This window comes from Stylophora pistillata, chromosome 7, assembly GCF_964205215.1.
Source record: "Stylophora pistillata chromosome 7, jaStyPist1.2, whole genome shotgun sequence".
NCBI classification, from domain to species: domain Eukaryota; kingdom Metazoa; phylum Cnidaria; class Anthozoa; order Scleractinia; family Pocilloporidae; genus Stylophora; species Stylophora pistillata.
In genome coordinates, this window is record NC_142525.1 from 8,097,316 (window position 1) to 8,112,976 (window position 15,661).

General features: G+C 39.2%; 3 protein-coding genes across 4 annotated transcripts in view; 2 read left to right on the top strand and 1 right to left on the bottom strand.

Annotated features, from left to right (window-relative positions):
* Positions 1 to 2,743, top strand: part of LOC111339698 (uncharacterized) — a 4,253-nt gene extending 1,510 nt beyond the window's left edge. The window contains exons 2-4 of the mRNA XM_022946410.2: positions 653 to 802; positions 1,492 to 1,612; positions 1,914 to 2,743. Of these exons, the coding sequence (XP_022802145.2) occupies positions 653 to 802; positions 1,492 to 1,612; positions 1,914 to 2,286 (644 nt within the window). The 3' untranslated portion in view covers positions 2,287 to 2,743. The remainder of the gene's footprint in view (positions 1 to 652; positions 803 to 1,491; positions 1,613 to 1,913) is intronic.
* Positions 2,744 to 3,724: 981 nt separating this feature from the next.
* On the top strand, positions 3,725 to 8,046 carry LOC111339703 (uncharacterized). Of its 2 annotated transcripts, none has more exons than XM_022946417.2 (4): positions 3,725 to 4,074; positions 6,103 to 6,228; positions 6,668 to 6,797; positions 7,445 to 8,046. In XM_022946417.2, the coding sequence occupies exons 1-4, from the start codon at positions 4,005 to 4,007 to the stop codon at positions 7,635 to 7,637; spliced, it is 519 nt and encodes a 172-aa protein (XP_022802152.2). In that variant the 5' UTR covers positions 3,725 to 4,004; the 3' UTR covers positions 7,638 to 8,046. The 2 variants fall into 2 exon arrangements, with proteins under 2 accessions (XP_022802152.2, XP_022802153.2); XM_022946418.2 differs by having other exon boundaries at positions 3,727 to 4,074; positions 6,671 to 6,797.
* On the bottom strand, positions 7,690 to 15,463 carry LOC111339700 (cytochrome P450 10). The gene is made up of 9 exons (XM_022946413.2): positions 14,925 to 15,463; positions 14,350 to 14,540; positions 13,313 to 13,606; positions 12,569 to 12,666; positions 12,283 to 12,449; positions 12,113 to 12,191; positions 11,564 to 11,720; positions 10,708 to 10,751; positions 7,690 to 10,466 (listed from the first exon to the last, which is right to left on the bottom strand). Exons 1-9 carry the CDS (start codon positions 15,362 to 15,364, stop codon positions 10,356 to 10,358), a joined length of 1,581 nt encoding a protein of 526 aa, XP_022802148.2. The 5' UTR covers positions 15,365 to 15,463; the 3' UTR covers positions 7,690 to 10,355.
* Positions 15,464 to 15,661: the final 198 nt, after the last annotated feature.

Consider the following 15,661-nt stretch of genomic DNA (forward strand, 5'->3'; position numbering starts at 1 on the left):
ACTTGTTTGAATAGACCCTCAACGATGTCTTGAGCGTTATTTAAAAATGATGAATAAATTAAAATTGTTTGATCGAGAAGCCATTGATTTAAACTCAGTTTTTCAGTTCCACATATTTTGAAATTAAAGGAAGAAGAAAACATGTTGAATTAAATTTAACCTCTACGGCGAATGGTTCATTAAAGAGGATGAATATGAAGTGACATGGAATGCACAATTTTTAGGTCCGACAACTTCTGGCCGTATTGCCAGCCAGTAGAAATGAGATCTGGCTCAACTCTATTTGCTCTTGTTTTTACCCCGGTGACGCAGGCGTCATATATGTTTGGCCTATCTTCACTTCTTTGCTCATGATCAAGAGCTTTCGCAGTACGTATTGAGTGAACCATCAAGGGACTGGGGCCAAAGCTGTCCGCTTATGAACGAGAGGGAAGGAAAAGCACATCAACGTTTTTACAGGAACTAAAACTCTGTTTTTTTAACGTATTTGAATGACATAATCGATGAAAGAGTTGAAAATTAATTTTCAAACCTGCTGATTTCAATTGTAATCGATCGGGTTTGACTAGATATATCATTCGTGCATTGCGTAGGGTGCAATTAAGGATATGCACGTTTCCCTGTTGACATAATAATTTTTTTAATCTTACAGTTGGGCAGTCTCTTGGTAACTGGGGTCCCTGGGGCGAATGCTCTAAGGCTTGTGATGGTGAACAAACGAGGACTCGTGCGTGTACATTCTCATCTCCTTGTGAACAGAGCTTGGTGGATAAGAGAAAATGTAGCTCTTCATCTTGTTTTAGTAAGTGATTGTTGTAAGATTTCCTTTATTAACTTCTGTTGTAAATAGTCTAGATCTAAAATATGTAACTTTTCACATTTTAATGACTGGCTCCAACCACAGACGACCCACGATAACCATTTCGAGGTAGGTCAGCGATGTTCACCAGAGATCAGAACAAAACTTTCTTGTCAGGACAGCCATTGTGGTGCTAGCTATCTTAAGCCACTGATATCTTTTACGCGCTGGCTGGCAATTTCTTCGGTTAAGGAGCTTGACATCTGTGACTGCTACAGCTATATATGGCAACGAGGACGTGGCAAACAAAAGATGTCATGGGTAGAATGATAGCTCAGCACGTGCGTTTTAAAGCTAAAGTTGTGTACGTTTCTGAGCCGTCCTATGCAAAACAAAAAGGTGAAATCACCAAAAATTCGTACGGTCTAAGAACAGAAACTCCGACGGCAAATTGTTTCCACTTGAGACTCAACGCTGCTCAACGGTGGCGCTTTAAGAGACGGTACAAAAACATCCGAGCAAGCGCGAAATTCTAACTAAGAGCTTGAAATAAAATTTCCTTTTTTATCGATGTCTTCCACGGCCTCATGGTCCTCACTGTCTAAGGTCCCTAATAATAACTCAGAAACGACTATCTTAAGAATTCCTCTAGTGAAGTAACACCTTATTAATTGCTATTTCTTTTTATCTAGGTTTAGAAATGATTATAGCATTGGCCGTGATTTGCGCCGCCATTGTCGCGGTACTCATCATAATTTTTGTGATGCTCTTTAAAATCAAAAAGGAAAAGTCCAGACTAAAACATGACCACAGGTGAGTCCGAAGGATTACTCTTTTGTTCCAAAATTATTTCCTATGCGGTCACCATTTTCTCCCTTTTCGCCCGAGCAATAATAGAATCGTGAACAGATTTAGTCCAGCTGGGAGACTGGAGCCGAAGCAATCCATTCCATAAATTGATAGAGCAAGCCAACGTTATGTAACCTAATTTCGTGCCCCAGATACCGCGTAACTCAGTGGCCATGGGAGAGGTTTTTATGACGCAAGCCAAAAATTGCCTTAGCTGCAAATTTTTATGAGCTGAATTTGAATTCTTCTTTCTTTTTTTCTTCAGCAACATGTCTAATGCCATCGAACGAATGTACGACGACTCAATCAGTACCCATAGTTCTACCATTCGTCGCATGCCGTTAGCCGAAAGCTTCCCCGAACCTCTCCCGGAACCCGAGGAGATTGGACTCGACAGCTTCGTTTTTGACACTGAAAGTCTGGATGAGAGCATCAGAGAAGTTACTTGCTCTTTTGGCGCCGATGAGGAGTTCCAGCCCAAAGAGCAGCCCAAGAATGAAAAAAGAGTTTCTCTAAAGGTTGTTTCCGTGACAGAGACACAAGTTCTAGACAAAGACCAGAAGCCGGTCTCTCAAGTACCTCCGCTCGAACCCGTTTATAGTGTGGTGGTCAAACCCTCAAAAGATGTCAAGCTGTAGCAAGAGAATTATCTTCGTTCAGCTGTTTTTGTTGTTTGTTTGTTTTTTTTTGTTATGTTATGTTAGTTAAACATCTAAACAAGATAGTGTAACAGGTACATAACACCTGATGAATTGCGTGACAGGTATAAAGTACTAGTACCTTATGCCATGCAAAATATTAGTTTAACCATCTAAAAAAGATAGTGTGACAGGTACATAACACCTGATGAATTGCGTGACAGGTCTAAAGTACTAATACCTTATGGGTTACGTGACAGGCATGGTCGTTGGCCTAACAGAATGATTAATAAATAGCTTGCGTGACTTTGTCACAGATACTTCTAATACTTAGCATTCGTGAGAAATTAGGAGGCTTATTTTCTAAATTGTTGCGACGATGAATAATTACATTTCAATACGAAAAGAAACAGCAAAAATAGTGCGATAAATAAAGTTGGTTATTTTTGGAGCAAAAGGCGTCCCTTCATCAACGACCAGATCTGCTTATTTCAGACAATACAGAAACCCCTCGGGAAAGCAATAGGGTCAGCAAAACACCAGGGGGTGGGGGTTAGTTGGCGTCGTGTGGCAGAAGACATAAGACTCTGACCCTGTTTCAGAAAATTATCTTATTTCTTTACCCTGATTGAGAAAAAGGAATCAACAGCGATTGTTGTATGTCAGCTTCAGTTGGCCTCATATTTAGTCGGAATATCATAGATGTATCTTTTTGCCTGAACGGTGGACTGTAAACGCTAATGCTCGCTTTTTAAATTGTGAAATTGTGAAGTCTCACATCCTGTTTAACTCTCAAGACCTCGAAAGCTGTATCACATTTGCTGGCAAATATCCAGCCAAAACAAGGGCTGGAGAACCACGTGCGTTAGGCATGCAGGCCGCCAATCTGACAGTGAACATATCCTTTCATTCATTTAGTTTCTTTTATTGGCATACAGTACGGTTTCGAAAGGAACGAATCTTGTAACTTTCTGATTTAGTATCCCGTTCAACCTATCCTTTACCTTAGCGGTCATTCAAAATTTAAGGGGGAGAGGGAAGGGGGCTGAGGAAAGAATCGTTTCTCTCGAAAATTCCCTGTTTCTACCGTGCTATAGAATTAAATGAAGGGTTGTGGAGGGCATAAATTTTCGTTTCTAATTCACTCTAATTGGCTAAGATAGGTTTCTTTTGGTAGTGAGACCCTGTCTAGTTATGAGGCGGGAAATTGCAATTACGGAAGAAACCACGAGATGAAAAAGTCGAAGAATATTTTTGAAAGTAGTTTCATCGACAAGCCTCACTTTCGATCATCAATAAAGGAAAGGATTCGGCTTTTATCACGAAAAGAAATGCTTAGGAAGTTTAATAAATGAATTTTGTCGTATGACGTAATGTTTAATATATGCAGTATTTGATAGTATATCCGCTTTAACTTATTTGCATAAATTAGCTTAGCCTTTTATCTTTTATAGTTCACCAGCATAAACACTAAATTAGCATAGAGCTTCATGTCTTTTGATCGTTGGTCAAGATCCTGAGGGCCAAAGTGTTTTTTTATTCATCGATTGAAAGGAAAACAAAAAGGATACTGAGGATTTTCGTCCGAAATACTGCATTAGACTGAAACAGAATTTGAAATTCTGCGATTCTTACAAATTAACAGAAGCTGAAGAAGGGTTCATTTTACAAATGCGAGAACATTCTGACCATTTACACGGTTAAGTTTCATTGTTAAGATGCTTGATTTCAAAGACCTGCTTGTTTTCTTCGCATCCTGGTTTTCGCTTGCATTGTCATCCCATCCGGGTGAGTAAAGTATTATGTGATTCTACAGTGTTTTGATTAAAATAGCTCTTTGAAAACCATTACCTTCCGAGCAGCACATCGCGATCTTCACAATGTTTGTTTATGTAAGCGTCAGTGTCATCAAAATAGCTCAAATTTACTGCTTTATTCGCCTTTACTATGCCGATTTTCTGTTTTCCCATTTGGACTTACTGTACTGATCGAATGAATGGCAAAATTTGCGTCAAGGAAGACATGTAAATTGTAGTTATCTCGTGAACAAAACACCGGAAATGGATGAACACGTTTAAGCGAAATGCAAAAGTCAAAGTGTAGACTAAATTTATATTTGCCCGGGATAAATATTTGCTTTCCTTTAATTAAACCATTTGTCTTATCTGATCTTGATTGTGTCGCGGTACGTAGAGTTGAGTAGAGGGGATTTCGACAACATGTCTACGATATAATCGTGATACGAATATCATTGACTGCTCTCTCATCAAGATACAATAGGGCGCGATATCACGAATGCTGTATAAAATAATAAATGCACATCACAAAAATGGATTTTCCCTTTACAAGAACTCTCAAACATTAATGAATTGACAGCTCATAAACGTGGTAAGACTGAAGCCAAAGATCCCGTGACTTTTCAGTCACTTTGCCGCGATGTCAACTTTCAGACCTGGGCGGTCAATTTTTAGCAGACAGTCTTCATTGATTTCTTAATTTGCTATTCTTGTTTTGAATTCAAGTGAGATTAAGGCAGTTTTATAAAATTCTTAAGGTTAGGAATTAAAATGAAACACTGATATCGTAGAGGTCCTGCTCCCGAAATGAATGGACCCTTGATTGCTGCTTCTCAGCGCAGGCCTGCAATTTTGTACGGCAGTTGCACCCGGCTAATATTTAAAAAAAAAAAATGCTGATTTTTCGCCGCTCACTCGTCAGCGAAGTGACTAATTCTCGGCGTGATTGACAGAATCCCAAAAATATAAGTAAGAGACATTGAACTTTCTAGGATATAATGCTTCCAAGTCGGTATAACTGCATTAATTTTGAAATACCTGGGATTACTCAGTGAAATAGCCGCTTTCAAATAAACATCGTAGACGGATGCAAAATGGTCAACGAACGCCGATCCTGAATAAACACCGCAGGCGCATGCAAAATTCCTAATGAACGCCTATATCATAGGAAACGCCTCAACCAAATAGAACGCTACAAACGGAAGCAAAGTTGTCAACGAGCGCCGCCTTCTAAATGCCGCACTCCATAAGAAAAATGCGGCATCTACTTGAGGTTCATAAGGAAGAACTGATAAATGTGATACAACCCGGCAGACTACACCTTCCTTGCTGGACATATTACATAAGAGACATTTAGGATTCTATCTCGGTGAAAATGCTAGGTAGCTTTTTAACTACCCTCGTTTAGGATTTTTTCCCTAAATTATTGTTATTTTTATCTTATTTAATTTTTTTTTCATTGTTTTAATAGGTAAAAACTTTTTTCAATTGCGGGAATCTAGATATAGTTTAAGGAATAAAGGTGTAAATCTAGTGCAACCAAGGTATAATAATAGATCGTATCATAATTCCTTTACATATAAAGCTAGTCACCTTTGGAACAGTTTACCTAGAGAAATTAAAACAGCATCTAAGCTTAGCGATTTCTGTAGTAAACTTAAGAATTTCGATTTTAGCACTCTAAGACCAATCTGTAAATGTAATACATGTAGTTGAATTTTATTGTACATACACATACGTTGTCATTCTTATTCATATTCATCTACTGCAATATCTTTCACAGAAAATGATTTTTAGACTCTTTTAACTATCAATATTACTCACCTACAATTTTCCAATTATCACTCATACTCTAAACTTATATATTCTTACCTATAAAGTTTTAAGTACTTCTAATAATATACCTCTAATTATTGTTGATTTATAGTCTACCGTTTTATACATGAGCCTCTGGCTCGGGCAATTGGGCAACCATGCTTCACGTTAGACAATAAACTTTGATTGATTGATTGATTGATAGGTCAATGGTCCCACTGGAGTGCCTGCTCTCAGACATGCGATGGAGGAATTCGTGCGAGAAACAGAACTTGTGACTCCTGTAACACAACGCAAGAAACCCAGAGCTGTAACCCAATACCTTGTCGCGGTAAGGACAGGATTAAAGTTGTAATAGTGTGTGACCCAAAGCCCTTTCCTTTGGCTCTTTCTATGTTTCCCGTTAGGATTCCGGATCGTTGGTTAGATCGTTGCTTTGGCTTGCGTTCATTAGTTCGTTCGTTCGTTCGTTCGTTATAGTTTGTCATTACCTCGTTCATTCGTACTTTCGGTCCCTCCCTCCTTCGTTCGTGGGTTCGTTCGGCTGTTCGTTCATGGGTTCGTTTGCTGCGGGTTTTCTTCCATTTGATCAATCGCCGTTCTTCGGGATCTTCCGTCGTCTTTTATCGTCTTGCAGCATTCTTCATTTTATCAATTAGTCACGCACGCTCCTACTCCTTTGCTCGTTGAAGTCTTGTGTTAGTGTAATGTCACCAGTGGATCAGAAAGTCACACAATCTTTATCTTAATTCAATCGTTTTCCTTTTTAGCAGATTTTGAAACCCAGATTATCATGGTCGTGGTTGTGACAGTCGCAGTTATCTCCATCGTGACAGCTGTCCTTTTAGTTATCTTCTTTGTCAAAGGAACGCAATCAAGCAAGCACAGAGCGAAAGAATAGTGAGTAAACGAAGAGTCTGCATGGTTTCTCTTCACGCGCCATCTAGGGCACCATTTTGAATGACGTCACAAACTTATCCATGTTGCACGTATTACGTGTAGCTTTAGGTTGTTTCAGGCTGCCCGCCTGATAATGAAGAATTCACTCAAAACCGTATTGTTTAGCAATCGCATAGACGTCGAATCAACTTCTAGGAAGGAACTAACAGACGAAGTTGAAAAAAGTAACGTTTTTGGCAGTGCTGGGCAGAGAAATTCATGAGTTGTCGAAGATGAAGGTTCCAACAAATAACTGATTCTGGGTACAATCATGCATAAATTTTGGGGCAACCGAGTTTGATAACCGTTTCATCATTCGATCACGAGTCAGTTTTTCTTTTCTGCGTTATTCTTTTCGGTAAAATTTATCACCCCTCTTAAAACTTCAGGGAGCGATTTGTCATCATTTTCAAAAGAGTACGGGAGCAATAACGCTGACCAGAATATAATTTTACATCAAAGTCTAGTAAGACGGTATTACGCAAGCGCAGATCACTATCTGATTAGAAAGCAGTTTTTAATATGCCACGTGGAAGGGTTTTTACTAATGAAAAAAAAAAGGGGAGAATATGTGGAATAGTGATGTCAAGTATTTTCCTTTTTTCCAGTTCTTTAGATACGAGCAAAAGACTACAAACATTGACTCTTGAGAAAACGAATAACATAACAACTGGAATGATCGTGGATAGTCGAGTGTTCCACCTCCAGCGCGTGGCGGATAGCAGAAGCTCGTTACAATCGAGTAGAATCACGCTGAAAGATTTTGGAGAAACACAGCTTCGAGCCAACGCGCCTACCTAAATAGTTAATTCCGCACAATATAAGAGGAAAAAATTTATGTGCAACATACAAGTAAGAACGACAGAATTTATTTTAAAATAAAAGTCGTAGTATTACGAGTTACCAAAGCACAAGGTGGTGTGACTTTCAACTGACCTAATTTAGAGGACACAATTCTTTAGTAATAATAATTATAATAAATGCCTTAATTAAACTGAAAAAACCGATCAGCGAATTCAACATAAGAAAAGGCTGGTATAAACTGATGATCAGTACATGAAATACTATTAAAATACAATTTGCCATCGATACAAGTTAAGATTAAATTAAAATTACCAAAGAAAAATTTACAGTGATAAAAATCTTATACATTACATTTGTGTTGTACCTTATCTGATTCTATTAAAAATTTAAAAGTTTTAATTGTAAATATTCTCAGCCTTTTACAAGCACACAGTTCTTTGGGGAGGTCATTCCATTCCTTTGCAGCGGTATACTCGAATATTGACTGGCCTATAGCTGTTTTGTATCTTTGGAGATGAAGTTCCCTGGGGCGGATCCAGGATTTAGTCAAGGGGGGTTCGGAGAATTGTTCCCCTTCTGAGGGGTTGAAGATTTTGAAAATAAGGTCTTCGGAAACATGATTTCCAACGTTCTGAGTGAAAATTTAGGGGGTTCTACCGAGCCACCCGAACCACCCCTGGATCCCCCCTAGACTATTCAGATTCGGAAGGGGGTTCGGAGAATTGTTCCCCCTCTAAGGGATCCAAGATGTTGAAAATTAGGTCTTGGGAAACATGATTTCCAACATTCTGAGGGGAAATTTAGGGGGTTCCACCGAACCACCCGAACCACCCCCCCCTGGATCCGCCCTTGAGTTCCCTACTATCTCTGAGGGCTTTACGGTGAAGTTCTGATCTCAATGCAAAATACCCTTGAAGTTGCCTGGGACAGCGATAATCATTTACGATTTTATACACTGATTGGAGACGTAAATAACGGCGCCTGTTAGATAATGTTAACAGGCCAAGTCTCTCCCTCATTGACTATGTGCAAGTTAAGTAATTTGTTCTTGAAATTATTCGCATTGCTTTGTTTTGCAAAATTTCCCGAAAATCGGAGTTCTTATTGTTGCAAAACCCCATACGATCCAGCCATAGTCTAAAATAGGTGAAATTGTCATTTGTAAATCTTCAATAAAGTAGCAGGGCTAAGAAAAGATGAAATTATATATAAAAGTTTCAGTTTAGGATAAACTCTCCAGACAATATATGACAAGTGATTGTTCCGGGATAATAATTCGTCTACCACTACGCCAAGATACTTAAAATGTCTCTGCTGTGTTAGTACTGAGTCTCCGTAAAAAACGTATAATCTCGGTTGGTTTTGAGTGCTTTGTGGGACGCAATATCATGGCTTCCGACTTTTTTGTATTACAAATGAGGCCATTCCTACAAAGTTAGTGTCTGACGCTCTTGAGATCCTAGTTGACATTTTACACAGTTAACTAAATCAATATTCTTCGAGCTGGAATGCATTTCAGTATCGTCTACGTATACAAAACGAGAGAGTGGACGTATGACATGCCTTCGATACGTTGTTAATATGAATATTAAATAACGTCGGTACTAAAACTGATCCCTGCAGAACACCAAAAGAAAGACGCATGGGATCTGAATTAGCGTCCTCTTAGACGACATAGTAGAAGTGAAGAAGTTAATTGAGACGCACAACTCGATTGAAGAGCTCCTGATTAGAGTTGTTCTCGACCAAGTGTCGAAAGTAGTCCCAGGTTTCGCTGATTTTTCTTTACTTTTCTTAGGAACTTTGTCTCACCCTAATACGTCACCTTCTTCCCAACACTCCACTTTTGGAAATTTTCGATTTGAATAATGCTGACTTTTTTAATCATCTGAATTCAAGACTAAAACCAATTGTTACTTGGTAAACCACGTTCTCCTGCGCTTAGAGTACTCACTTAGTCTCTGTGGCATTTCACTCTTTTGGGTTGTTATTTAGTTTAATTTGGGTTATTATTTAAATCTCTATCGATTTCCTCTGAATTCCGATATGTCAACACCATAGATCTCTTAAAGAAATTAAAACAAAACTAATTAATAACTCAACTGATTTGATGTAACGCAATATAGCTATCTGACGAACCCATTTGTACCACAATATCTCTCAGACTTGATAAAAATCAAAGCGAGTTCGCGGTATCAGTTGAGATCACACCGGGGCATACTCCTAATTGATAACACCTACAGAACAAAAAAGACACTCTGGGATAGGGCGTTCGAACATGTTGCGCCCAAAGTATGGAACCGACTACCGCTGGAAATTAGACAGTGTCAATCGTTGGATACTTGAAAGTTTTACTAAAGACACATCTTTTCAATTTAGCTTTCTATTAGTTCTTTTATTAATTCATATTTTACCTTTATTGTTTTTCCGGAAAAGTGTAAATTATTATTATTACTATCATTATTAGGATTAGCCTCATTGCTGTAATATTTTTAATGTTGTAATGCGCATTCGATCATATCTTTTATTGCATGTTAGACTGCGCAATATGAGAAATAAACATTATTATTATTTATAATTATTATTATTATGTGATATACACATAATCCTCTTCTCTGATTTGCTGTGTACCATAATGACCCCGTATACTACTAATCTGCAATGTTCTGCTGCTGTAATCATCCACGATACCTGAAGGCCATACGTCCGTGAAAACTATTCCCGATCGATAAACTTTATCTTCAGAGGCCTTTCAGGAACAACCAAGAAAGAAAGCTTTGTCCCCATTGGCTCATCGTGATATTCCATAGTGAATCGCTGGACCACCTGAAGTAATCATTGAGAAAAAAAATTATTGATTTAATAAATTATAATTCACCTCAATATTCAGTTCGTGTATCGTTATTGAAGAAGAGAAATATTCACGCTATCTATAATAAATCCTCGTTCCCAAGGCGCTTTCCAAGGTGCTTTCATATGTGAAGTGACCGTAATTCAGTTGTGTTTCTAACTGCGATTCCTTATCTTGTTTTTCCTCTACTTCAAACTACTTTTTTTTCACAATTACCTTTGCTGTTAGAAGATATATTTCGGCTTCTGCAATGCGACGCCCTGGAAAGAAACCATAGCGGTCAAGTTGTTTCGTTTAGTAAATAGGCGTTGCCTTTGATGACAGATATATTTTAATTAACACAACTCGGGATTGACATTAATTCCTTACAATGATTTAAAAGTGTTAGCTTGTCGGGTTTTAAACCAGTTTTTTCAGAAGAATCAGTAAGAGAGAGAAGTCGGATTTTTTTTTTAACATCTGTTCGCTTACCCGAATCTGCTAACCTAAAGTGAGAAACCTGTTTTGACGAGCCGCCACAGAAGTAAGTTTCCGATCATGTTTTTCTTGAATTTTGCTACGAGATTAAGACTTAATTTGTGTTTTACTGATTTCCAATTACAAACGTATTTCTCTTAGATCGAATAATTTTTAAACTTGGATAATATTATACGGTTTGTGGTGGTCGTCTGAGCTGACCAGTTCCGAGTAAGGAAACAGTAATTGTACGACAAAAAACAACAACAACAACAATAACAACAACAAACAAGGTACACGTGAAATGAGGGTTGAACTGCCAAAGAAAACATGAAAGATTTTAGTCTAGGTTTTTGTTCCTTCAAATAATTGACTCAACCTACTTTTCACATTTTTATTTTGCTGGAGAACAGATTAAAAAAGTTTAGAATACACGAGCACACCCATTGTCGTTTTGCTAATTAAACCTTCTGTTTGGTCGCGCTCCTGTTGTTGTTGTTGTTACCAATGTGGTTTGCTCAAAGCTGCTGACAATTTTTAAATTAGGGTCATGTACAGGCAAGGAGTCAAACCTATGGGATGTCAAAAAATATTCTGCTGCATGCAGAAAACTCACCGATACACATCCGACTTCCAACTCCAAACGGCAGAGTGGCAAATGGATGAATCTTTCCCAGATCCTCGTTTAACCAACGTTCCGGTCTAAACTCCAAAGGAAGCTTAAACAACTCTTCAGAACGCCCAGAAAGGTAGTTGGAATACATGACTATGGTCTGAGTAAAAGACGGCGTCAAATGTAAACACAATCAGTTGTTTAAGCTTACAGAGTGATTTTAGCTAAACCAGAGGGGGTGTCCTGGGGTAGTTCCCAAAAAAAGTGATTATATAAAACGATGAAACAACTTATCTTGCCTACCCCTCCCCCGAGAAACTAGGGCTGAAGAGTGAAATCTTCGGCCTAAAACTCTTGCTTTCATCCCAGATGTTGAAAGGATGAGCTTTTCTTAGACACTTTAAGTTTTCTCTACCATTGGGAGTCTTTTTCTTGCTATATTCTAAGTCTTGGGAAAGGGGAAAAAAACTATGACGAGGAAGATGGAAAGAAAGATCGGTTACTTTTCCATAGTTCACGTCACTCACAACGTTTCGCTTAATGGGCACTTACCCCTGCAGGAACCATGTAACCGGATAGAACAAGATCCTGTGTCAGATCACGTGCCCAAATGTGTGCAGCGGGATGCAATCTGTTAAAAAAACAAAACGTTCTCTTTCTGTTGGCTCATGTAACAAGTACTTCTCAAGATTAAACAACAACAACAACAACAGTACTTCTACCTCATACTCTCTTTGACACAAGCTTTAATGTACACCAACTTTGCAAAGCTCTCGGGGGTGAAATCTCCATGGGGTCCAATCAAGGAGGTCACTTCTTCGTACACCTTTTCCTGCACCCTCGGATTACAGGCCAGATCGTAAAGGATCCAAAGCATTCCATTTGTGGTCTTTGAAGAAAAAGTGGAAGAAGCAAATCTTCAGAGGTAGAAGTAAGTTTTCTACTTTTTATGATCGGTCGAACTGACGTTAATTCTCTCTATAAAGAGTCACTTGCTTTCTAACTTACCGTTTCGACACCAGCCCTAAACATAAAAATAGAATTGACGCTGATCTCCTTCGGCGTGAGGTCACCCTTCATAATGAGATAGGACAGCATAGAAACAGCTACAACAAAGAAAAGAAGAGTGGTAAGTTTACTTGTGACCTGTGCAAGAGATTACAAACTGTTTATAATCTCCTAACTAATATCATCACACACAGAAGAGTCGTTTTCCTTAGCACTGCCGATACAGAGGTCAAGCTTTGTAATGACTGGATGGTGTGCCTTCACGCTGTCAGAACTAAGTTGTCTCACACGAGCAACATACACCAGCTCAAGCTATTGAGTCATGGTATTTTTGAGGGGTCAAAGTTTTTTGGTAAAGCTCAAAATAGCATGGTATCTCAACAGGATACCAGTACTTGAATAAGCTTTATGTTTTAGAAGTCTCGAGTTTCCGGCTCTTCCCTACTTTTGTTTCCTTCTACACATACCTATTAACGTTTCAATTATTTGTCACCTATTTTGTTGAACCGCAGTTGTTTCTTACTTTTCCCTTTGAAATTTTGCGCAGGAAATTGGCAGGTGGGCCGCCAGTGATTTCATTGCATGCGCTTGACGTTAATTGACCGCTGTGCCATTTTTCTGTCTTCATTAAACAGGATAATGATGTATAACCGCTGAAACTGTGTGACGCAACCACTCTAGCTGATAAGTCACCAAGAAGGTGAGTGGGGAAGGGAGGGCGGGGTATTTAATTGTAGAAGTCACCTTGATTTTCAGAAAACTGTTCACCCTCTTCTACCATTTTGTTCAATTCTTTAACCTTTCTGTCAATTATCTCTTGGCTGACGGAAAACTGGATATCTTGAGTTTCGACAAATTTTCTGTAGGATGGTGTCTTCATAAATTTATACAGAAGTTCTTCCCATCCGCTGTTCAGATTTCCCAAGAGTGCAAAACCATCAAGGATCGCTCTGATCATTTTCAGCATTTTTTTAGTTTCATTGCTTGGTGGGTCATCATACAATCCAACTCTTACATCAAATGCCATCGTTCCTATCGCTTAAACAAGAACAGAACTGTTAGTGCAAAAACGACGAGTACGGAGGGCCAAGATGGCTAAAAATGGTACCGTTTATGTTCGCCTGAAATAAATGCTTTGCGTTACACACCATGATGAGATCGTAAGGAGCGACCTCGCAAGGAAAGGTGTCAAGCTTAATTTTTTTTCTTATGGTGAATATTTCTCCTTGGATAATTCATCTGCTTTGATGGATGGTGCTCCATCGAGTCAGTAACAGGATGAGTCCTGTAAGTGAGGGCATGGATAATCTATTAATATTAATATTATTATTAATATTATTATTAATATTAATATTTCTCCTTGGATAATTCATCTGCTTTGATGGATGGCGCTCCATCGAGTCAGTAACAGGATGAGTCCTATAAGTGTGAGCATGGATAATCTATTAATAATAATGGTGAATAATAATAACATGATAATAATGCGAGGTGGCACTGTCTCCAGGTGGAATTGGAGTTTGGAATGTTCGTATTAGCGAAAGGAGGAAAACCGGATGACCCGGAGAAAATTCCCTAGAGCAAAGATGAGAACCGAAAACAAACTCAACCCACAAGTGACGTCAGGTCCGGTAATCGAACCCAGGCCACAGCGGTGGTATTCTCTCTCTTTAGAACATTCGAAAAAATTATGTATTGACCAACTAGGTTGAGTCATTGATACAACCAGAAAACATAGCAGTACTAAGGCAAATCGATCTAGAGAAATCAAATTTAAGACTTACATTCAGTGGCAAACTTTGAAAGTTCCCCCTCAAGATCTAGAATCTCGTCCCCAATCCCTCGCAATGAAGCCATATGTGATATTGCATCCCTAGCGACTCCATTAAAATTGTCCAGGTTTTCAAGTATCCCTTTAGGACGCAGCATCTTGGGCGCTAAAGCTTTGCGTAGTCGTCTCCACTTCTCGCCCTGTCTAAGAATTACAAAAAAGTTAACTGGAGGTGAACTAGGCTTCGTATTCTTATTCTGAACGGATTTAGGATTTCTTCGATGGAACAGGGTGCTCTCATGTTTTGAGGCCATCTAGGAGACGATTGCAAGGGGTTGTTTGTTTTTTGAGCGCGAGATTCGGCGCGGTAAATATTCGGTCGCCATATTGGACAGGTGGAAGACCTGGGACGAATGGCAAAGGGAGGGGGAGGGGAGGGGGGTCCCACAAAATGTGTAAATTCGTGCATGGGATAGTTATGGTACGATCAAGCGATTGTGAAAAATTGAAAATAAAACATCATTGCACTTTCCAAACAAACAATGATTAATACTCAATTAGAGTGATGGAGTCATTCAAATCACTCACAGGGTACTCAAACCCTCTGGAAGTTTCTTGCTGATCATGTATTCCTTTAGAGCCCTGAAAGTTGTCTCAGGTCGCATCGGATACGTTCCATCGCCTCTGAAAACAGCTTCTACATCGGTTGGGTTTTTGAGGAAGACCATGGTTCGTCCCATGACAGTCCTCTTAAAAATTGGGCCGTACTTCTCAAAGTTTTCCAAGCGATCCTTTAAAAGTAGACTGAAGTTGGAGGTCGCTTTAATATGATTGAGAACATCCCCAAAATATGGCAATCCTTTCGGACCTGGGATCAACTTAAAGGGTCGGACTCCGTCGGGAATATCTCCCTGGGCGTCTTTCGATAGGTGCCTCAGTAAGTTTAAGAGCTTGCCGAAGGGATTCAACAACCAGATCAGGACTGAGAGCAGAAAAGCTGTAGTCACGAAGTAAAGCGTGTCGTCCATTGAAGAAGAATATTAAAAATCGCAGATCTTGACATGCAGGATCCATGTACCGATGAAGCAGGTGACCGGCACGAAAGGGCAGGCATCGGTTTATTTCAGATCGTGTATCTAAAAATTACGTGACGTTGCGAGTTGCTCAACCTCAAAAACAAAATCACGCACATGTAGTATTGAAAGTCACATGAGTGGCTCAGTGAGTCGGTGAGTCAGGCACTCAGCCGGGTGAATCTTACAGATAGAGCATAGTTACAAGATCCCTTTTCATCTCGATTTTATTGCAGTAAAAGCAGAATTTCT

Bases quoted from the DNA above. Each gene is read 5' to 3' on its own strand.
- LOC111339703 (XM_022946417.2), top strand. From the start codon at position 4,005: ATGCTTGATTTCAAAGACCTGCTTGTTTTCTTCGCATCCTGGTTTTCG. The intron at 4,075-6,102 runs GTGAGTAAAGTA...ATTGATTGATAG, and splicing joins TGCATTGTCATCCCATCCGG to GTCAATGGTCCCACTGGAGT. The intron at 6,229-6,667 runs GTAAGGACAGGA...TTTCCTTTTTAG, and splicing joins TAACCCAATACCTTGTCGCG to CAGATTTTGAAACCCAGATT.
- LOC111339700 (XM_022946413.2), bottom strand. From the start codon at position 15,364: ATGGACGACACGCTTTACTTCGTGACTACAGCTTTTCTGCTCTCAGTC. The intron at 13,607-14,349 runs GTAAGTCTTAAA...TTCTTGTTTAAG, and splicing joins TTCAAAGTTTGCCACTGAAT to CGATAGGAACGATGGCATTT. The intron at 10,752-11,563 runs GTGAGTTTTCTG...GTTTCTTTCCAG, and splicing joins TGGAAGTCGGATGTGTATCG to GGCGTCGCATTGCAGAAGCC.